Consider the following 22,239-nt stretch of genomic DNA (forward strand, 5'->3'; position numbering starts at 1 on the left):
GTTTTTCTCCCCCTTGTGAAGCAAATTTCCTTCCCCTTGGCTTTACTTCTCTACTTATAGTGCAAGGCCCCTCAGTTAATGAAGTACCTGGCCGCTTACGCCCTAATCAGTCTCTCCGGGAAGACACCCTCGAAGGCTGATGTGGAAGCAGTCCTGAAAGCTGCTGGTGTCCCTGTCGACTCTTCTCGCGTTGAGGAGCTTCTTTCCGAAGTTGAAGGAAAAGACTTCGATGCCCTCTGTGCTGAGGGTAAGGCAAAACTTGTTGGAGGAGTCACCGCCGGTGGAGCGGCCCCTTCAGGTGGTGCTGCCGCTCCCGCGGCTGCTGCTAGCGCCCCTGCTGCAGCTGCTGCCGAAGCTGAGGAAGAAGACGATGACGATATGGGTTTCGGGCTCTTTGACTAGGGATGTTTTGAACATATGTGTTTCTATGTTTTGTGTTGCTACAGCGCTTCTTTTAACTCCTCCGTTCATACCGTTTTTCTTTTCTTTGCACTGACTGCCAATGCACTGTTACGGAGGTCAAGTTCTCTGTTGCCGTGGCAGTTTCACCCTTGGCCACTTGACGACGGTGCTTGACTTTCCTCCTAATTTCCCGAGGTGAGGGAGAAAAGCGGTATGAAGCAAATTTCCTTCCCCTTGGCTTTACTTCTCTACTTATAGTGCAAGGCCCCTCAGTTAATGAAGTACCTGGCCGCTTACGCCCTAATCAGTCTCTCCGGGAAGACACCCTCGAAGGCTGATGTGGAAGCAGTCCTGAAAGCTGCTGGTGTCCCTGTCGACTCTTCTCGCGTTGAGGAGCTTCTTTCCGAAGTTGAAGGAAAAGACTTCGATGCCCTCTGTGCTGAGGGTAAGGCAAAACTTGTTGGAGGAGTCACCGCCGGTGGAGCAGCCCCTTCGGGTGGTGCTGCCGCTCCCGCGGCTGCTGCTAGCGCCCCTGCTGCAGCTGCTGCCGAAGCTGAGGAAGAAGACGATGACGATATGGGTTTCGGGCTCTTTGACTAGGGATGTTTCGATGCTGACCATTTTATTTTTGTGACGGTTTTCCACGTTTGGAACGATATATATTTTTTTTACTGCAATTATGCCAAAACATTCAACCACCATGTTTGCTGTTGTGTGTGTGTGTGTGTGTATGTATGCACGCGCAGCACTTTTGAAGAGGAATGGGCTCCTGAACCTTCTTTCTTTGTCTCTGCAACTCATTTTAATATTCCAATTTCTTGTCTTATGCTTTTCTCTTTGTTGCTGACAGTTTTCCATGGCGCTGCAATTGAATAAAGACAAATATAATACAAATGAACTTAGCATGGCTTCTCTAGTTGCACTTTGCTCAGATTGCAAGAGACTTTGCGTCGAGAAGACCGGCAGAATGGTAGAGAACATGAGTCGGGCCCCACGTGGTTGGGAAGAAGAATATACGTCGGCTGCTGAGAAGCGCCGGGGGGAAGACTTCGAGTTGTGCCACAGTCGCTGTCTTCGTGTAACGTCGGTTTGTCCATCACCAACAGCTCTCGAGTGGTTTGAGTCTTTGGGATACAGAAGAGTGGCGGAGATGTCCCCAACGGATGGAATTCCCACAATTCAGCAGGTGTCGAGGTGCGAATACGCCCTCACAGATTTCACCAATGTGCTGTTTTCTCTGGCCCATAAGCCGAGCAAGGTCATGTTTGACAAAGTTAATCCCAAAACAGGGGAGAGGTTGGATAGGGAGGTGGGAGGCGAATCTTCGGATATCAAGAAGCCAGTGCTTGGGGCTGGGTCAATTGATGAGGCAATTTTGAATCGCTGGAGCTCCCCCAAACGGGGGCGTAGGGATATGGAAGACTTAGGTCTTATTCGATCCCCGCATGATTCGACCCAATTTAAGCGTGAACTGGAAAGGCAGGACATGAAGGTGGGAGGTACAACACCAAGGTGGTGACACCGTGTTCTCCTACAGTTTTCACTCATTGTTGTGTTGTCATCCCCCTTTTCAAAAAGAAAAGAATGACATACCGAATTTGTGCCCAATGCGTGGTAATGGGTACTGAATGGAGAGTGCCTGGCGTATTGCGCCGCAGTAATTGTGGCGTTGCCGTCAGTTCCATCTGTATTTTGCCTGCAGCTGCCGAAGTTTTGTGCGACGTCATCTGTGCTTCGTCATTCACTTACTTTTATTTTTAGTCTATTCAACTATACTCTCCTGTTCCTGAGAAAACTCTTTCATTATGATACCGCTGTTATTCTCCGGATTCTGTCGGAATCTACTCTCACACATACGCGGGCGCGGAAATATGTTTACGCATATTTTATTTTCCATATCAGCTAACAGACTAACGAACTGCATGTTTCTTGCTGATATGATGTCTTGCACATGAGAGAGGTAGTGAGTTAACTCGAAACTTTGGGCGTAAAAAGTTCGGTTTCCGTTGTCAAACATTAGTCGATAGCACTACTAATTATACAGTGTTTGAGTGGATACCTTTCCTTTTTTTTTCTATCGTTTTCACCCCTTTCCACTTTCAGAAATGACACCAAAGGTGAGTCCTTATGCGATTGCACATTCGGTGACGAACTCAATGATGTGATGGTTATCATCTGGCACTAAGAAACCAATGAAAAGTGATTTACTTGCTTGGGTGCGGCTGCACCAGTGCAAGTTGGAGTTGCATGCGTTTGCTCCGGGTACAAGAATATATGACCAGGTGCATGGCGTAAAGGGAATAGAGGCCAGCGCGTATCTTGTTTTTTTTTAAAATATCGAGTAGCGTATAACCAATTTTGTCTCGGGCCAATGAGTGTAAATTACCGTGAAGACAACAGTTGGTTACGTATACACCGCCACTGTTGCTCCTCTTCATTTAATCTACATTGTTTTTTTTTTACTTTGTTGCTACATTTTGTTACAGTAACTCGTAGGTTTATGTATGTGACTACTCCATGGATTCCTCACCTGTCTATCCATATTTGCTGTTTCCGAATGCTGACGAGTTTCACGCAGCAGATAAGGTGAAATACGCAATTCGTCATGCTGTTGGACAGAGAAGTCCGAACAGGCTGCTTACACCGCGAGAGTTGCGCGAACATCATCGCCTTGTTCGATCAATTGAGGACCTTGAGCTCACGTTATTACTGAAGGACACATCACCGATGGCGGTGGAAAGCAGTGCACCATTCGATGGAAATCATCAAAGTTCCACTGGTTCACTTTCCCATAACTCTGGCGGGTTTCCATCTTCATTCACTGCTTCTTCCGCGAAAGGGATTTGTATGACTAGCGGGATGAGCGCAGGTGCGGAAGAGGAAATTTGGGATAACGGGCGAGTCAATGCTGATCTGTGGAATTGGCCCGTGGAAGCGTTACACCAACAGTACAGCCTTTTGATTGCCATCGATTTTGGGGCTTCTTCATTCTGCGTATCTGGAAGGGGAAGGGTATTGGTTGATTACGTACCATGTGCTGTAAAAACCGTGCTTGATGTGATCAGCACCACCCTCAAAACCCGTCGAGATGAAATGTCCCAAATCAAGCGATGGGTCCAACTTCACGTGGAGGAGTCCGAGTGGGAAAATGTGCTAGGTCAGGTGTGGGATCCGGTGGTTGATGTTACGATTATCCTCATCAACGTGCCAGTTTTCGATATTTCGCCTACAACTGCTCACGATGAAATGCGGCACTTGGAATCTGTAAAAGTATCTGGCGGAGATGACAACATTATGGACTTGTTTCCAGAAACTGCCCAGTCCTTTAATCGGTTCGAGAGGGGATTTTCCGACGAAACCATAAACAATTGCACCTGGATTCCACTAGTTACGCGATGTGCCGCTGAAGCATTGCTTCGCGACTCTACGCTCATTTCAAGGCTAGGGAGAACCTTAAGTGCTTATGAAGAGGCATGTCGTGCGCAATCATGTGGTGGTTGGCCCGATGTCAGTTTGTTTACTTCCATTGAGCATCTTGTCCGCCTAGTGCCTGAACGATCATCACGGTGCACGAGTGTTGTTCTTCTCACTAATGCAGGTGAAGAGGCCCTATTCGACAACTACTCTCTTTTAGAGAGTTGCGTGAGGAGGAAGAACATTATACTCTCTATCTTACTTCTTAGTGAAGCCGGCTTTCTCCAAGGATCTAATATAAGTTTGCTTTCTCGGTTTCTGTTGAGTGTCGGAGGTTTCGCCGTTCATTTAGACCAATGGTTGTCTTTGGGAGCGCATTGGTTAAATGTTGAGTGGTGCCGCCGTTTCGTCGGCTCACGTTGTCTAGCGCAACAACTGTTGGTACAGCTTGAAACCAAGTTTCCCATCAACGTGCTCCACCTGCCACAAAATGTGCCGTTGACTGTGACCAGTCGACCCGATAATCACTACGTCCTGTACGATGCAAGCCACGGACTAGAGGATTTTTCACTCCCAAATACAAGTGGTGTTGTCCAGCTATTGCGCTGTATAGCAGAAGGAAAAGTGAACGAAGGTTGGAGTGTGGTCATGAATTACTCCAGCGATGCTTCACAGGTTGCCCACCTTTACGCCCGATGGCATTGCAACATGAAGCGCGGGAGGCTGATAGTTTCGTATGAGATGGATATTAGTTACCCCGTTGTACATCGTTGTGTCTGCGTGTCTGGCACGAGGCTGTTGGTAGATCAGTTTGTGAAGGCGAAGGGGGAAGACAGAGGAGTTAGTGCTGGAGTAGGTATGGCGAGGACTAGTTGGGCAACTTCCCTGGCAGTGATGCGAAGTCAATTTGACGGCTGGATGCGCGCTGAGGAGGTGGCGGTACAATGTCTTCGAACCACTGAGAACCCACCAGACTTTCCCATATTAGACGAACTCCGGCGGCTTTCGTCTCGTGAGGGGGTGTCCTCGTGGTGGCTCTCTTACTGCAACGTGCGTTCAATTGGCATTTTTTTTCGTTGGGATGATGAAACACTGCGCTCCCACCATTCCTACACCACTGCCGAGAGGATCTGTGTGCCCTCCGTTACGGGAGAGGCCATTCATGTTTTGCGAGCTGCGTTGAAGAAAAACCACCGTCTTTTGGGTGGAAGCGAGGGCAGTGATATATATATCTTTGGGAGTGACAAGGGAGACGTCCAGTACGTTGTACAGACGTTGCTATTGGATGAGCCAACCGCAAGTGAACGTGGGAGTTTGCTTGCCGTGGGATTTGAGCTGCGGTTCAGTTTTTTTCTGCGCGATGCTGAAGGTGTAGAAAGAACACTTGCGAAAGTTGCGGGGGATGTGAAGGCATGCTTGTCGTCTTCTAAGAGGGGTGATTCCCGCATTAGCGGTAGGCAAACACTTGTGGTAGAAGTGGAGGCCGACGAGAGAAACCGGCGGGAGGTTCATTTTTATAATTCGGTAGTCTCGTGTCAGAGGTTTGAGCAACTTTGTGAATTCCACGGTTCAAGTGCTTCCTGTTCGGCCCTCTCGGATAGGGTAGCTTCACGGAGGAACCATGTGAATGAACTTAGGTCATCTTCTGGTTTGGTAGGGAAAGTAAAGGCGACGAGGACAGCACATAAGTTTGTCTATCAGGCCTCTTTGTCGCCGTACATTGTGAGCCCGTGGGTGCTTGCAGATGCCCTCGTGCTCCACTGGGTGGTTGAGACTGCGGGAGCGTGGGGAACGTTTGCGAACGCATCATTCAATCTCTTTGTGATGCGACGCATACGAGATGGGTTTCGGTTACTTTATTGCATGGCACAGTACAAGGCTGTTTTGCATGTCACACGCGCTTACGATGAGCACGACCCTGTCGATGTTTTTGATGTCGTCGTTGCTCCTCCAGGTACTGCCGACGGCCGCCGCGGTTCACAGATAATATTGTACCGGGTTGTCCGACCTTTCAAGTTTGGAGTTTCCCCGAGGTATCGTTCTCAGTTAATTAGCGACATTTTAAAGGATATTCAGGCCAACACTGTGCTTCATACTTTCGAGGCTCTCTCCGCTTCAGCAGTGCTTTCCACGGAAGGAAGCTCGCAGCAGCCAAAGGACCTGCCACGTGGGTGTCTCGGACAGCGACCGCAACCACAACTCCTCCTTCAATTTTGTTCGCCTGACTGCGGGTATAGCATTTCTCTACCCATTCTTTCCAGCCGTAACGGCGAGGAAGCGGGTAACGACCTTCGGGTGGCTGTGCAGCGTCTGGTGTCCCTCCTATGCGATGACTACACTTTCGTCTCCGAAAGTTTAGTGCCTGAAAGTTTACAGCAGAGATTATACGGCACGGTATCACTAAAATGCGATGCACCCGTGGGCATCCCACCGCTACAACAACAACAACTTCTTGTTTGCGTGTTGAGGCCTGCGCAGTGCTGCTGTGTCACTCTCCTCCTAGTTCCGGGGCCATCGACAGTACCGTCCTCAGGCGGGAACGCTCGTGAAGTAACCGTTCACGTTCTCTCGTTGGATGCCGCGGCATTGTATGAAGGAGTGATGAGGCACTATGGCCGCATAACCGGTGACGTAGATAAAGGTGGAGTTCATAGTTGTTCGGATAACTCGCTTCGAGAATCACTTAACATCCTGTTAACTTCATTTAGCTCGTTGCATGTAGGCAGCCAATTCCTGCGTTATGAACGCAGCCATCAAGGGAACTTCCACGATTTACGCGCTATCTGGGGGGAGGAAATGCTACGTGTATTTACACCCTTTCAGGACTATTTCAGGGAGATAGACGTTTCCTACCTTATTTTCATGCATCATGGGAGTTTCATAGATTGCACGAATGAGGAACCGTGCGAGTCGCGTTTGGAATCCTTGATTGCCTCTCTCCTTCAGTCGGCGTCCCTCCGGCCCATGTCTACCAACCCAACTGTTTTCCTTCGTGCAACTGAAGTGGTGGAGGATGTGCAAGTAGAAGAGGGTGTCAATACAAGCAACGTCTCTGAACTAGCTAATGTTCCGTTTCTGATGAAACTGGCTCTACTTCGCGTTTCTGAACCCGGTTATGTGAATGACTGTGCTTGGATTTCGGCACCATGTGAGGGAGTTACTGGGGAAACCGATTGTGTGAAGTTACTCTTGGACATTTTCATGCAGCGTAAGCGCTACCATCAAAAACAACGCCTTGTGCTTCAATGTTTTATCAAAACGTCTCCCTGCCAGCTTTTCGACGTTGCAGGGGGCGAACGGAGTTTGACACCGCAGGTAGCCAGGGATATCTTCCGGAAACTTCAGGAAACACCCCGAACACAAGGGGGTTCAGAACCCGCGTCCAACCTGCAAACCTTCTTTGCGGAGGAAATGCACACAGAAACTCTTCAAACCCTGCGCCGTTGGTCACTTCCCTATGAAGAGATCCCAATGAAAGCCCGCCTTTCCTTTGATTCCCTTATATGGGGCGCCATATCTCAAATGGTGCAGTACAGTTTAACAGAGAGTTTGAAGTCTCAACCATTTGAAGAACTTCGGAATGTTGTCATGGGCGGCCAAACATCCGATGCAGAAGAAGGATTGGTTAGTGATTCTGGTCAGCCCAACAAGGTTACTTCTGATGCCAACGCTGCTGATGCGCGTGGGGAGGGCGTGGATATGGAAGTTTTAGCACACGACTCTGTGGATGTTGTGGAGGCTGTTAGTCGTATTGTCGGGTTGAGTGAGCTGATGTCGGTAACTGTCATTCCTGCACTTCTCAGTGTTCCGTGCTTTGAATTGGATTCGTTTACTGTGCAGTTTACTCGGCAGCCAGCGTGTGCTGACAATGTAGAGCCGTCGATTGTTTTGCGTGATGTCTTCACACGTTGTCTGTCGGAGGATCTTGTGTGTGTCGTACCCGCATCAGATTTTTGTTATTTGTTCATTCCGAACAGGAGATACTTCTCCTCGTGGTGGCTAATGATCGATGTCAGAACTGTTCAAGAAACAGCGACGGAGTATAGGTTGCGTCTTCTTTGTAACAAGCCCCGGGACCCCGACGTCTGCGGGCGTGTTGGAAAGCACTTAAGACGGCTGATAGAGGCTAGGGTGCGGGAGGCAAACCAAATGTATCTACTTAGGCAACTACGTGATACACAAAGTGCAAATAAGGAGCTGATACCGTTTCATTGGGGAAACCAATTCAACCCTCCGGCACCTATCAATAAAAACAAGAAGGGCTCTGGGCCACCGACGCAATTGGCAATGACTTCTATGCCATTCCACTGCCGCGGTGTGGCTGTGCGTAAAATTCCAGTGTACTACAAGTTGCAACACCAGTGTCAAAAGGTTCTCAATCGTATAACGAACAGCAGTTCGAGATTGGAACTCATAAACATCTACAACAGGGAACAATGCTTCATTGTTGCTGACGACGCACAGAAGGACACCTTTCACTACATTAGGCTTGTGTTTGTCAAAGACACGTCGAGTCAACCGTCGGTGACGGAGCCCGCGCCCAGATTATCCCCGGCTGATTGCTGTCCTTGGGTGGTGGTGCAACTCTTTAGTGCAACGAAAAATGCCCTCGTGAGCCGGCCTCTTCGCAAACTAGAGGATTTCCTTTACTTGTTGGCTGTTCAAGAGCTACGGGACCACCTGAACTACGTACAACACAAAGTTATTTCTTCTGTTGACCTCAATTTCTTGCAGTACAAGGCACTGGATCCGATTACCATTGATTTAAAAGATGCTAATGATGATCAAAACCTGGATGAAACTGATACGCAACTGGCTTTTGCCCTTGTAGTTCTGAGTCTCCATGAGATGAAATTTAAGCACTTCGAGGTGGAGAGCGAGCAAACTGGTGCTTTCAGTAATTTCATGGAGTACTACAAACTTCAGATGCGGACAGATCGCTTGACTAATGCGTCCACCGCCGCGCAACCGGTACTTGGTGATGTATACAAGTGCGGTTGGAATGCGCTTTTGCGTTTCGTGAAGGTAATCGAGAAGGAAGCGGATGTACTTGTTTCTTGTTCTGTCCAGGTAAACAATGATTCACGGTTAGTAGTAAGCAAGTTTCTAACTAAAGCGCCAGGTGACTGGTGTTGTGTGGGCGATTCTGAGAAAACCTACCTCATGCAAATCGATGATGCTGTAAGCATTGGTTTGAGCCGGTGGCGGTTCTTCATCATGACACGGGGTTTCGGGGTAATGACATTGTCTCAGGTTGTGCCTGCCGTTGACAAGATGCTGGACTTCTGCACCAGCACATTGTGTGCCAACTCAGCGGTTTTACGTCTGAAAAAATTTTCGCTTGACCGTGTGAGTTTGGCGGTGTTCCCTTTGTTGGTTGAGCGTCTTGTCGGCGTGTTGGAGCCGCTCTCACCGGTTTGTTTTGTGTGTAAACCAAACAATCCTCCTTCGTTCCTAGTTGGGTTCCCATGGCGGTGGTGTGAAGAACTCCAGGGTGGTCCGCAGACTGAACATGCTGAGTTTGTCGTAGCGTGTGGATTTCACATCTCCGTTGGTGGAAGCGGAAGCACCTCTGGTAGCATTGTTCCAGTCACTCGAGCTATGCGTGTGATACACCCCGACCTCCCTGTTAGTAAGACGCCGGCGTTAGCACGAAGCCAGTTTCTACTGTCGCAAAACATAAAAGTGTCGTCGTCGGGCGAACCCCGCGCGCTGATTCGGATCTCTCTCGCTGAAGGGCTGTCAGTATGCTTACTTGATCTACTTGATTCCGATAACTGGATGCAACTCGTGGGACACGTTGTTGCGGAGGTAGAGAAGGAATCAGACTTAATGCACGATATCATGGTTCAGCGTCTGGGTTTATCGTTGCCGGCCCGGCTAACGGAATCTATACTGGTGAGTTCGTGCTGTGGCTCCAGTGTAGACGTGCCGCAAGATGGCTGGATAAACGTACGGACTGACGAGTGCCGCTGGACCGGCAGCAATGTGCGGTTACCACCACAGTCTACCCTTCGTTCCGACATGCTTACGATAGTTATGGAAGGGCTATGCAATCGTGGTCTGCTTGCGAACGATACAATAAGGATTGAAGATGCTGTTACTGCACTGTATAACGAGTGTCCTCAACTTTCACTGAGGGCGTGTCACGATTTTCTTCGAAATTTTGTTCGTGAGGGAGTGTTCAAGGTAAAGCACAAGTCACTTACCTTCCGCACGGGAAACACAGTCAGTTTGGCGGAGGATGTGATGACCGCGTGTGCCTTCCGGAGACACGTCCATGGAGCACGTCTTCTCATTGAGTCGCAACATTGGCAGAAAGGGAACGCTGATTCGCTCCAACAGATCGAGTCATTTTGGTGCACCGCACGCCGGGACGGTGAGGTGAGACTTGCTCAGGCCGTGGTGTCCCTTCAAAGTCATAACAAGCAAATTTACTGTTCTCGTGTCTCAGATTTTACTTTGCGCTCCCGGACTCACTGGCAGCCTTCAGATGATATTCTTCCACCTTCATTACCGCGGGGGGCTAACTCGCACTCTGAATACTGTCCTTCAGTGGACTCTGCTTTGCAGTCTTACGTTCAACACATTCACGGGATTTTCCCCACGGCACGGGTCGTTGACTTGGACCCCCGAGACACAACTGTAACATCGGATGCGACACTGCTATGCCGATTCCGCTGCCGTTATGGTAAAATGGCTGACCCACAAGGAGGGGAAATAACCTTTGTTCCACATTTGTACTACGTGCTGGTCCCAGTAGCAGACACTGTTAAAATGATGGGACTGGCGCCGCTTAGGGACGTGGGGGATCACTGGATTGTAAAAGGTGGGTTGTTTATCGTGGAGATTGGATTTCAGGTTGTCCACTTCGCCCTGGACGTTTTTATGGTCAGCGGCTGCTCGCTCTCGGATGGCACAGCGGCCAACGCGGCCACGTGGTTCAAAAGGAAGCTTATGTTCAGCACTGTGCTCTATGATTTGACGGTTTGGCGGCTGCTTCATTGTGTTCAGATGTATGCGACTCATTTACCCGGGCAGTGGCAGACTTCCGATGCTATTGAAAACCTCGTGAAGTATTATCCAAATCCGCCTAACGAGAGCCTCAATGTCGCTGCTGTTTTCGACTTGGACGAGCCGAAATTGCGGCGCCTGCGACGACTAATGCCAAACGAGCAAAACGCTGCTCCCGGTGTCAACGCCGTCAACGACGTCCATTTGCAGCAGCTTATCCCTGAACAAGGCGAGTTGCTTCATCGCGAGTCCACAGGAGAAAAATATCAATATTGTGGTTTGATGTTATGGCGGTCGTTGCGCTTGTTAGTGTTGGTTTCCACTTTGCGCGACGTCGCCCATTGCGATAGGCGTCAGAATAGTGACCTTTACAAGTTGGTAATGAATGCGAAGAGCTCACTCCTTCGGATGCTCATAGATAGCACACTTCGGCAGCAGTTGCAACTAACGTGGAAGAGATTCCTCACACCTCCAATTGAAGCACAGGAGCTACAAGAGGGTGATGTGGAGGAGGCGTTGCAGGATTTACGCGTTTTGCAAACGAAAAGCGCAAGGGTATCTATTGTTAGTTTTTTAGAACCGTTCCTTTCCCTAGATTTGAACTGGGCGAATGCGCTTTTCAACTCTGGAAGATACCTATCACGGTTGTGTTTTAATGAATATGCCCTTCATTTATTACCCGTTGATGGCAGTCAAACGCGGGGTGGAGCCATTATGACTTTGGGGAGTGGCTCACTTGACTGTGGATGTCTCGTTGTTGTCGAATTCAGTCGTTGTGAGGAGCGTGGAGTAATAGAAAATGGGGTATTGTACAGGAGTTACGGCGAACGGATAACCTCCACTTCATCCATGAGTGAAGCCGAACTGGAACTTGTTGAGTGTGTGTTAGGGATTCTCTCTAGTCTTTTGTGGAGTGGTGAGGCATGCTAGGGATGAATAAAGCAAATTACCTGGAAGACGCAGGATCCGTTGCACACTGTTTCCTTAGTTTTTACTGAGAAAATTGCACACGCCACGCAGCGCTGATAGTTGAATACAAGAAAATGGAATTCTCCACGCACTTGATCGGTGTGCTTTAAATGTCTTATACATTCAACTCGGAGCCTTCCCCATTTCTTCTTCTGTCGTTTCTACACCCACCCTTCTACTTTTCCATCCGTGTTTGATAAACTATAAGGGGCAAAAGAAAAAGGCGACAAAGGCACGGCGACATGTAGAAATTAAGGCGTCAGATCATATAGAGAATTCGCGTTCATCATCAACTTCTTGCGAATAACACGATCACAAGAATATACCGCAAACCTTAGTCGTTATTCAAAGATTAGCCATGTTCGTTTCTACGGTTGTTTTAACTCCGTTCGGTGGCCTGAATACTTGTTGGAGAGTGTAAACGTCTGAAGTAAAGCGTCAGTAGGGGAGGCAAAAGGTGTTTCTATCGGTATGCTTGGAGGGAGAAATTACTTTCCCTATTTACATTCCAGCCCGATCCTCAGTAACTTCACTGTCGTGGAGACGATGTTGCCAACGTGGTAACCCGCGAATCTGTCATTCTGCTTTGGGTTCTGCTCACGAACTTTATCTTGTTAGGGAAAAAAAATTAATAAAGCTGCCACACCTGTTAGGTGAGTGGCTTAACTCGCCGTGTTGCCAGAAGGTTAGACGCGGGTTCGGGTTTGTATAATACCAGGCAATTGCTTGTGTGGAGTTCGCAATTTTATTTGTTTGATTGATGGATGGAAAGTCCTGTTACAAAATAATGGCATCTTATCGAAACCAACCATATCACCTTATTGTCTGGGTTACGGACTCCGACGCGGTGTGTGCGGGGGGAAGGGGAATATTTTCATGTAAGTTGTTGTTTAGGTATTGAGGCATGTGAATTGCTGTTGGTTAATGGTGAAGGAGTAAACGGCAACGCGGTCTCTTTTCTCTGATGTGAGAAAGGGATTTATTCATACGGCATCCTCGGCATGAAGCTGCATTTCTATGGATATTCGATGACAATTCTTGTTATTAGCGCCCAGGTGTGTCAAAAGGAGCACAAGTCCATTTTTTTTCGTGTCTCGCAATGGAATACTGGTGTCTTTTCCCAGTCAGGAAGAACAAACCTTGCGAAAGTGTGCTCGAGAAAAGAAGAGTGGGTTTTTGCACTTTACAGGAATTACATCTGTGTAAAGAAGGGGAACACACAATGACGTATTTATACCAGAACACTAGAATGACGTGATACCTTAAAGGTTGATTGGTGCTGACACTTGCGAGGGGTGCCAGAGACGTAGTACAGGGCTCGCAAGAAAAAGAATAATAATGGAAACTGTGGAAACGTTTCAACTAAACTGAAAGTCGATCAGGAGTGACGGAACACACTTGTGTCAATATGTTGCTGGGGATATCTGTGATTACCCGAGCACCGCTAGAGAAGGCACATAAGGGACAACTTAAGGATGTGCAGAAAAGAAATGGAATAGCAATGAGAGGGAAGTGGAAACTTGAACATCTTACATATCATTTGGAATGCTACCTTCGAATAGGGTTCAGCAGAATATCAGGGATAAACGATATTGGCATCTGAAGGAATAGTGGTTACTTATAGGAATAGGGATTCACAATGAAGCTGAGGAAATTTTTTTCAGTTGTTGGAGGTGTAGGAACAGAGGCTGCATAAAGGAGGAGGGAAGACAGTGAAAACATTAATGAATCTCTTGAGGAGTTAGAGAGACCGACGCCTGAAAAAAAAAAAAGAAAAAAGGACACCGCCAGAAGGGCTGAACATAGCACACCATCAATTCGGATGCTGTGCTGTGAACTGTGCGTGTTCCTACTCCGGAATCTGCTGAATATGCCAAGAGTGGCCACCCGTAGAGGGAGAATAGAGATTAAAAAGCTGCAAGTGACGCAACTTTCCCAGTAACGAAGGCGTCTCCCAAGACGGCCCTCCAGCACCCTCAAATAAAACAAGATATACGTAGCGACTTGTTTTCTTCAAGCACGTGTGGTGCACGCGCAGACACATGGCATAGAAACAGCGTAATACTTTAAGGATAGAGTGCTGGGAAGCTTCATTGGTTTAATTCCAATATTGTGTCTTAAAGGTACTGCGCAGATAATGTTAATTGGGGAGCACCTTGCAAAAGCGAATCGTTATTTCACATGGAATTGACACATTTCGTATGTAAAATGTTCGAGCAACAACATTTAGAAATAACCCCAAAAATAACATATTCCTCTTCCGTCAAGTGCGCGAACACAAAGTGGAAGGGTCAAAGTTTTCCTTCAAATGAGCGACTTCTTGCGAGCTCAGACCTCTTCACAATTTATATTTGATGCTGTTCGTGTGGGTTATAGATGGTGAGAAGAGGACATGTAAGGGAGTGTGTTGAATAACGAACTAAATAGTGTTGACCAATCAGTGCAAATGAGTGAAAGTGATCTCACCAAGGTGCACATGTGCTAATAGAAAAAATGAAGAAAAGGGGAAAATTAATTATTATGATTGTTACTTTGATTAACCGGACGAATCAACAACCACATATATAATTTTTTGTGCGGATCATAACAAAATGAAAGAGCTGTAGAAAACACATGCATTATTATAGAACCAAATTATTCCTGTTAGTACTCGGAATGGTTGGGGAAATGTGTAAGAAAACTGAAAGCGTATGATGAAGAAATTTGGAATTGCATTTGGATTGTTTTTGGTCACTGCCTCGTCATAACGTTGAGTCAACTATTTGAATGGAGACGGGAGTTAACACAGCATGGGATCTCATTTATCAATTAACGGAAAGCAGAGATGAATGATTTATTTTCTTCTTGAGGCAAGACTGCATGACAAGCTGTCAAGATATCGTGTTAGCTGATGCAGCTTTCTGGAGTGAAAAAAGGTCGGTGCTGTTGGTTGTTGTGGTTCGTATTGATGCAAGCCGCTTTTAGACCACACGTGTGAAACTGTTTTGTTTTGGAAAGGAGTAACTGAAACATTTACTGCTGAGGATGTGCGGTTATATTCCTTGTTTGTCACGTGTTATTTAACTGTGCCATCTGTTTTTTCATCTTCTGGAGGACATTATGCAAAAAAAAATTACAATTTGTTGAGATGATGTTGTGTATTTGGATGGGTAATGTCAAACAGATGTTGAATAAAGATGAATATAATTAACATTATTCCCGCTTATAATAACCATAAATTCAATGATATGAAATATATTACCGCTTAAACTTTTAGTAACAACACGATAGGAAATAATGTAAAAATAAAATCTGTGTGCAGTGTTGTACAGTATCATTTGTGTGCTTTGCGTGCATATGTTGATGATGCTTAGTTACTTATTTGCTACTATAAATGAGACTGTGTGAGTTTTGCTCTATTCTTTATTTACATTGTAAGATATGTTGAATTGTTGAACATTTTGCTTTTGTCACTTTACAGCTATATTAGTGTGGTTGTGTTTTGCTTCGATGCATGCTGAGAGTTCAATTGTTGGAAGTCGTTTCGACCAATAGGTTGCACTTACTTACGTTGAGTTTCTTTAGATACACTTTTATTTTTTATTTCTTTATCAACGCATGAAATATATATATATATATATATATATATATATGTTTATATTTCTTGTTCTTACTTTTCTATCTTAATATTGATTATGATTCCTTACTCTGTTGTGTAGTCCTCACATTCCTTAACATGCAGTAATTTTTTTAATCCCACAAAATCTCCCACACCTCTTTCATGGAAGAGGGTATACGTAGTAAGGTTATGATTGCCACTATTATGTTAGATATTAATTAATGATCAATTCAACTTATCATTCTGATAAAAAAAAATGTATGCATAACTTAGTGTATTGCTTTCGAACTGTAAATGTGTACTCATTCATGTGGAAGATGTTTTTATAACCTCATTTTTTGTATTTTCGTTTGTGCGATTTAATTTCAGAATATTTGTCTTCAGTTTGTGTTTGAACTCCTCATGAGCATTTAGTTACTCCTTTCTTTGAGTAGTTTGTTATTCCGTGTGCAGTTTAACTGAATTTATGATCATTTGTAGTAAATTGATGTTTTAACATGGTCAAGGTATTTATTATTTCTTGCTGGAATGTGTTTGTAATTTGAACACGCACGAAGGTAAACATATGAATTTCTTTTTCACACTTACACAGTGGTACAATGTGATTATTTCTATATATATTCTTTTCATAATACTTTGGATACTGCGCACATAACATTCCTTCCTTCTAAAACTTTGTACACCTTTTACTTTTTCTCTCTTGTTGTTTAGAAATTTTCATGACGCCGTACATAATAACATAACTAAGCATTAGGAATATAATTGTATTTAGTGTCATATTTACTCCCCTAGTATTACTTACAATATGAAGGGGAAAACTGGTAAAGGAATATAAACATACAAGAAGTGAGATTACGTGACAGTATTTTCCTTATGCAACTGTGGAAACAGGAAATTGTGTATTAAATATCTGTCTGGAATGGGGAGAAAAACAAAGTTGAAAAGGTATTACGAAGGATTACAATGTGTTTTCATGATGTTACAATAAATGGTTTTATTCAGATGCATATTGGGAGCACTTACCACGTGTTTGACTCCAACAATGTGAAAATGAATTTATTTATGGATATGCCGACTTTAATTGCCATATGATGATTCATTACATTCTATTATAATGAACTCAGCAGCTTACAGGAATCATCAACCGGAGCGTGAAAATTTTATCAATAAAAAATTTGGCAACGGGAGATGTTGTCAAGTTACTGCACAAAACCGATGTATTACATTTTGTATATTGAGGAAGTAAGAATGGAATGGTTACTGTCTTTTCTGGAGTGAAGTTTCGGTTGTGTTGTGCCTTTAGGATCGTAATATTCTTCAAAAATGAGAAGGTTATGACAGTGCAACATCGCGACAGGAATATACCAGCGATAATCTTTTTAACTGGAAAATGGAAAGTCCAGTTCTTGATGTGCTGTTGGAAAGTTATGCAGTTTGTTTTTTATATACAAAAGCGGTGTCGCTTTTATTGTGAGTTTGCAGTCTGTAAAAAAAGCAACACAACGGAGTATACAGGAACTTTATTGTAAATGATGGCGGCCGAAAGCAGTACCAACTCGTATGTGTCCCTCAGTTCTACAAAGAAAAAGCCGCGGCATCTCCAGTAAAACAGACCCAGCCAATGCAGAAATGAGAACTCAATCGAAAATGCGATTCACTGGACAAGCGAAAGAAATCGAGTAGTCATACATTTGGCTTGGTCTTATTTTACATCTTCATGACAAGGATGCCATCATTGTGGATTAGGGAGCTCTCACAATAACTTTCAATACATATCCGTACAGGGCAGTGTGAGGCACGCGGTTATTGCAGTTGAGGGATATAAAAAAGTTTTTGAGTGAGTTGGAAAGAATAACGGCACCCAGCACTGGATTCGTCAAAAAGATACTAAAATCTTACGGAATGGAGGCGCATTCAATTAAATGGGGAGAACTTTCACCTTCACGCAACAGCAGTAGTCGCAACAGAGAACGATTTGGAATCCCGCATTTTAGCAGAAATGGGAAAGCATGTAAACACCAAGGAATTTCCTCGCAACACCGCTCGCCATCTCGAGTTGCGGGCTGACGTATGAAACGGTTCAGGAAATTTAACAGCACTAATGTAAAGATATTTGATGAATGGGCAGCTTTCTCGTAGATGATTTCACAGCCCACGAGGAAAGTAGCGGGACACGTCTTCATTCCAGAGGCTCAGCATTTTGTTATTTGCTCATCAAATTAAAGTGACTTCGGAGACTCAGCAGCAGCAGAACTTTCCGGTACAACAGATAGATGCGACTAGGTTATCACTGCATTGGGTTAGGGAGAGAGACCTAACATCCAGTCTCGACGGCGATATGATGAAATGTAGCAAATTACGCGTAAAGCCCCGAAGCGTAGGAAGATTGGGAACAATAACCGAAATTGACTGTTTCCAAAGTAGATGCATTTATTTTGGAGACTCATCATGGGATGGGTAGTGCCAGCTTTACAGTGATGAAGGGGAAGCCAAGTCACGAGTAGATGTTTTATCACACGGCCAAAGCTGATAAATAACCATGATAATTATGAAACCATGGCTTCATTAGAACATGTGTCCCGTTATTTGATTGCAGTTTGCAATAAAACTGCAGCATTCATCTTTGACTCAAAGGCTCCGTTTCTTTCTTTCAGGTGGAACTTGTAGCGTATATTTGCGCATTTCTCCGGTTGCCAAACGAAGAATGGAAAACTTGTGGAACCAATCCATCATTCAATGGGTCATGAATATGGTTCAGGATATCCTACACACGATTATACTCAGGCCCCGGAAAGAGACACAGAAGTGGCTTAAAGAAAATGTACCGCACCGCATCGCTAAAAACATGTGCGAACTTATAACATTCGCATAAAGTATATTACAGAAAGTCATCAAGGAGTTGGAGTGTAATGATAAGGGAGCATATGGTACAATACGGTGCCATGGTAGGAGAAAGCAAACTCTTCGCAGAATACAATTTCATATGGGTTCATTTTGATCACGAGAGAAAAATATGCCACCTTTCGGTGGAGCAAACAAACGGCAAAACTCAGGAAGGCCGCTTCGATGGAAAAAACAAAAACGAGAAAACAGTTGAAGAACATAATATCTCACATGATGTACACGGCAGACGTACGAGGAAATTCCCTATTCCAACAACATTATCTCTTTTTGAAGGTGGTGCGCCGACGACCTTCAAAGCTCAATACATGATTATTGGAGGAAACTGATTCGACTCACCTTTCATCGTATTCCATGAAGAGAAAACAACAGTGGCTTAATATATTTCTTAACAGCGAGTATGTCAATTCACCGAGTTATTTACCAACACCATTCAAATTATTCGCAGGCACCTCCATGAAAGGCTGTGGGAAAGCAATACCGTTTAGGGTTAGTGGGAAGTTATGAGCCCCAGGAGGACCAGTGGGCACAACCACATTTTTGTGTTTCGCAGGTGGATGTGAGAGCAGTAGACTTGAAATTACAAAGGCATTTGGAAATAACATTTCATCACAGCTGCACCGGTGCATTAACAATACCAAGTTCATACATGTAACAACTAAAGTGAATGTACAATTCATAGACTCTGTTGTGTGAAGTAACTTTAATCAACCAGATATTGAAAGAAGCGGAAGCATCAAAGTCACTTGGGACTGCGTTATTTTTACACATTATTATGCTGATGGTATTTTACAGGACGAGGCAGTTATGGTCAGAGACATGACGAAATGCTGGAGCTTGCAATGCGGATAGTTGAGGGAAGATTAAGTACAGTAACAAGATTTCTTTCTTGTAATTTTTATTTAAAAATAATGTATAAGATATATAATAATTATTTTCTCTCGCTCAATACGTCTCTGGTTTGAGGTATGAAGACAATATATTTATATTTATTGTTGCTTTCAGTATTTTGTTTTTTTTATTTCTTTGTAAGGTGTGCCAGCCACTAACTATTCTGCATGTAACTGAGTATTCTACGTTTTGCATAGCTTATCACTAAAACTATTATTTCCTATTCCTCAATGTAATGTCGAACTAATTTTTTTTTCTTTTGCATACATATATATGTAAATATATTATTTTTTTCTGAAATGATTGTGTACAGTAGTTGGGAAATGTTGTTTGGGTTTTCCTCCAAACAGAAATGTTTATTCATACTGTCACGCCTTATTTGTGCTTAAGTTGCCGTGGCTCCCCAACACATGATAAAATTTGTACAGAATTCTAATTTCAATAAATAGTTTTCATCTGTCATATTAATTCCTAATATTCATTTATTGTATATTTATTTTGGTTTAGAAGTGTATCCGTTTTATATTCCCTCATCTTAATTCTTTTTTTTTATATTACAAAGAAAGGAAGTAACACAACGCACTCAATTAAGATTATTATTCGGAGAGTGAAATGAATCAACAGGTTCCTATTGAAGGAAGGGGTGACATTGAGGGAAGGAGACGAGAGCGTGAGGAGGCTGCGCGTAACGATGCGGAACCTCCAACAGTGCAGCAACGAGTGGAGAATAACAAGCAACCACAATGGACAATTTTGAGCAGCGTTGAAGCAGTTTTGCTGAATGGTCTGCCGCATCCTGGAAATATGAGTGTAAATGATTTTTTGAGGTTTAATTTACTCGAAGATATCGATTTGGATCAACGTCTCCTGAGAGCATCAATGTTTGCCTTTGTACAACGATGTGAAGAGTATATTAATGACGTTAATACGCTCAATCGAATATTCGCGACAATAGCGTATAAAGTGTACAAACGTTTTGTCAGCATCTATGGTTTCTATGAGGATGAGGGAATATTGAATCTCAGGCGCTGGCAACAAGCAAATGAGGAAGTAAAGGCCAGGTTACACGTGAATATTCGTGGACTGAGAAATGGAGATCAAACTTGGATTATTGTCACTAACATGTTGAATGATGCACTCAAAGAAGCATTGGGAGAAGCTGCCCAAACAGCTGGTGGTGCTGTCGAACTCTCAGGTTTGTATGATTCCATTTATAATGCGAAATGGAGTTACGTGATGTCGGGTTATGATGCAGAGCCATTTGGAATGTATGTATTCAATGGAAGACCACAGCGCATATGGACCGAAGCGGAGGTGGATATAACTCCTGATCCTGCGAATGTTGATGCAGAGATTGAGGAGAGACCTTATGGTTTGGAGATTTTCGTTCTCACGTCTGAGGAAGGTTGGCCATACAACAGGTTTGAAATGGATTACACTACGGGGCGAAAAGCAGCATTTCAGCATGTATACATCCGTCGTGAAATTATGCGCGTGTGGTATATAATTCAACGAGGATTGCAAACATGGTGGGTGGAAAAGACGGCTCACAGACCACCGATACATATTGTTATTGGTACAGCTGGTATTGGTAAATCATGTGGTGTTGGATCATTTTTGCTTCATTCCCTGCTTCACTTCCATGAAGGAATGCTTGATGTTGTTGCGTATTTCACAGACACGATCGCCTTCCTCATATACAACAGAAAGGGTGATGAAAGAGGGAGGGTTGAGCGGTACGAAGGTTCGAGAGCTGCGGTCAACGCCATGAATAAAATGAAATACAAAAACGGAGGTCACATCATTATGGACACAAGGTACGCAACGCAGCAGCTGTATACTCATCTTCCCTCTTATACTTGGGGTGTAACTTTCCTCACTTTTCCGAATAGTGCCCGTTTTGATGACTGGACTACAAATAGGGGAGGCCGCCAAATTATTATAAACTGTGATGATGTGCGTGACATGAAGGCATTTGTGGCATGGAAAAAGCTGTCAATACATGCAAGGAAAAAGGTATCCAACAGAAGAAGACACGAATTGAGGAAGGAAATGGAAGATGAATGAAAAATAGTGGAGGGACGTATTAATTCAATTGGGCCTCTGCATCCTTATATATCTGGTTTAAGATGTTATGAGTGGCGTCTGAAAAGAGTGCATGATGCGTTGGAAACTATGAAGAAATCGGGTGAATATTCCTATAATAATATTATTGAGCATACAGCTGCCAGAGAGAACAATGAAGTTATGAACAAGTTGGAGAAGATTGTAAGAGTAAAGGCAAATGTTGGAGGAATCGAATCATACAAATGTCAAGCTCTATCACCGATGATCCGACATATGATGATGAGCTAATTGTGCTCTTGTGTGTTAGTGAAATGCGACTTTGTAACATATGATGGATTTGATACCAAAAACTGTATTTATACTTTACTAATGGTTTGTGCATTGTATACTTTTCCTCTTTCTTCGAGTGCTTGATGCAGTCACATAATTTTGTTGAATTAGTTACCACACGATGGGAATGTGTGTTTAACAATTTAATTATTATTTTAGTGGCATGAGTCAATAAATGTTTCAGTTTATCCATTGCAGATGATTGTCTCTGATATCACAGGATTCTATTACTCAAAATAAATACATTGTACTCTACAACATCTTGGACTCCAGTTACTTTATTTTGATGGATTTCTTTTGTTTCTTTTATGATGGGAACTGCAGGAATATTGAGGGGATTAAGGAAGTGCGCAGCGGTATGTTAAAAAATAATAAAATAAAAAGAGCACAACGCTGATAACAGCTACATCGCAACAAAACGAATAAGTTTTTTGAGTGAGCATCGGACAATGCCAAATGACATTGTAGAATATTATACAAACATATCTGGTTCCGTTACATTAATTTGAAAGAACACATTGAGATGTGACAGTTCTCTTTTGTGAAGGAAAACATTGATAACATTAAATTGTGAGTAACATTTTGTTATTTTTACATTCCTCACATTACAGTTAGTTAAGCATAATTATGTTATATCTCCTTGCTTTTTATTT

General features: G+C 44.1%; 4 protein-coding genes and 1 pseudogene across 4 annotated transcripts, besides 1 other annotated feature; all 5 read left to right on the forward strand.

Annotated features, from left to right (window-relative positions):
- Window positions 1-78: 78 nt before the first annotated feature.
- TbgDal_VI4920 (60S acidic ribosomal protein P2, putative) lies at window positions 79-402 on the forward strand (the record flags this gene model as incomplete). Its single annotated transcript, XM_011775997.1, has 1 exon — window positions 79-402. One exon carries the CDS (start codon window positions 79-81, stop codon window positions 400-402), a length of 324 nt encoding a protein of 107 aa, XP_011774299.1.
- A 276-nt stretch (window positions 403-678) lies between these two features.
- Window positions 679-1,002, forward strand: TbgDal_VI4930 (60S acidic ribosomal protein P2, putative; the record flags this gene model as incomplete). Its single annotated transcript, XM_011775998.1, has 1 exon — window positions 679-1,002. One exon carries the CDS (start codon window positions 679-681, stop codon window positions 1,000-1,002), a length of 324 nt encoding a protein of 107 aa, XP_011774300.1.
- A 256-nt stretch (window positions 1,003-1,258) lies between these two features.
- TbgDal_VI4940 (ribosomal P protein AGP2beta-1, putative) lies at window positions 1,259-1,921 on the forward strand (the record flags this gene model as incomplete). Its single annotated transcript, XM_011775999.1, has 1 exon — window positions 1,259-1,921. One exon carries the CDS (start codon window positions 1,259-1,261, stop codon window positions 1,919-1,921), a length of 663 nt encoding a protein of 220 aa, XP_011774301.1.
- A 998-nt stretch (window positions 1,922-2,919) lies between these two features.
- On the forward strand, window positions 2,920-11,760 carry TbgDal_VI4950 (hypothetical protein, conserved; the record flags this gene model as incomplete). Its single annotated transcript, XM_011776000.1, has 1 exon — window positions 2,920-11,760. The coding sequence occupies one exon, from the start codon at window positions 2,920-2,922 to the stop codon at window positions 11,758-11,760; it is 8,841 nt and encodes a 2,946-aa protein (XP_011774302.1).
- Window positions 11,761-19,780: 8,020 nt separating this feature from the next.
- Window positions 19,781-21,544, forward strand: TbgDal_VI4960 (annotated as a pseudogene).
- Window positions 19,781-21,544: a sequence feature.
- Window positions 21,545-22,239: the final 695 nt, after the last annotated feature.

This window comes from Trypanosoma brucei, chromosome 6 (genome assembly GCF_000210295.1).
Source record: "Trypanosoma brucei gambiense DAL972 chromosome 6, complete sequence".
NCBI classification, from domain to species: domain Eukaryota; phylum Euglenozoa; class Kinetoplastea; order Trypanosomatida; family Trypanosomatidae; genus Trypanosoma; species Trypanosoma brucei.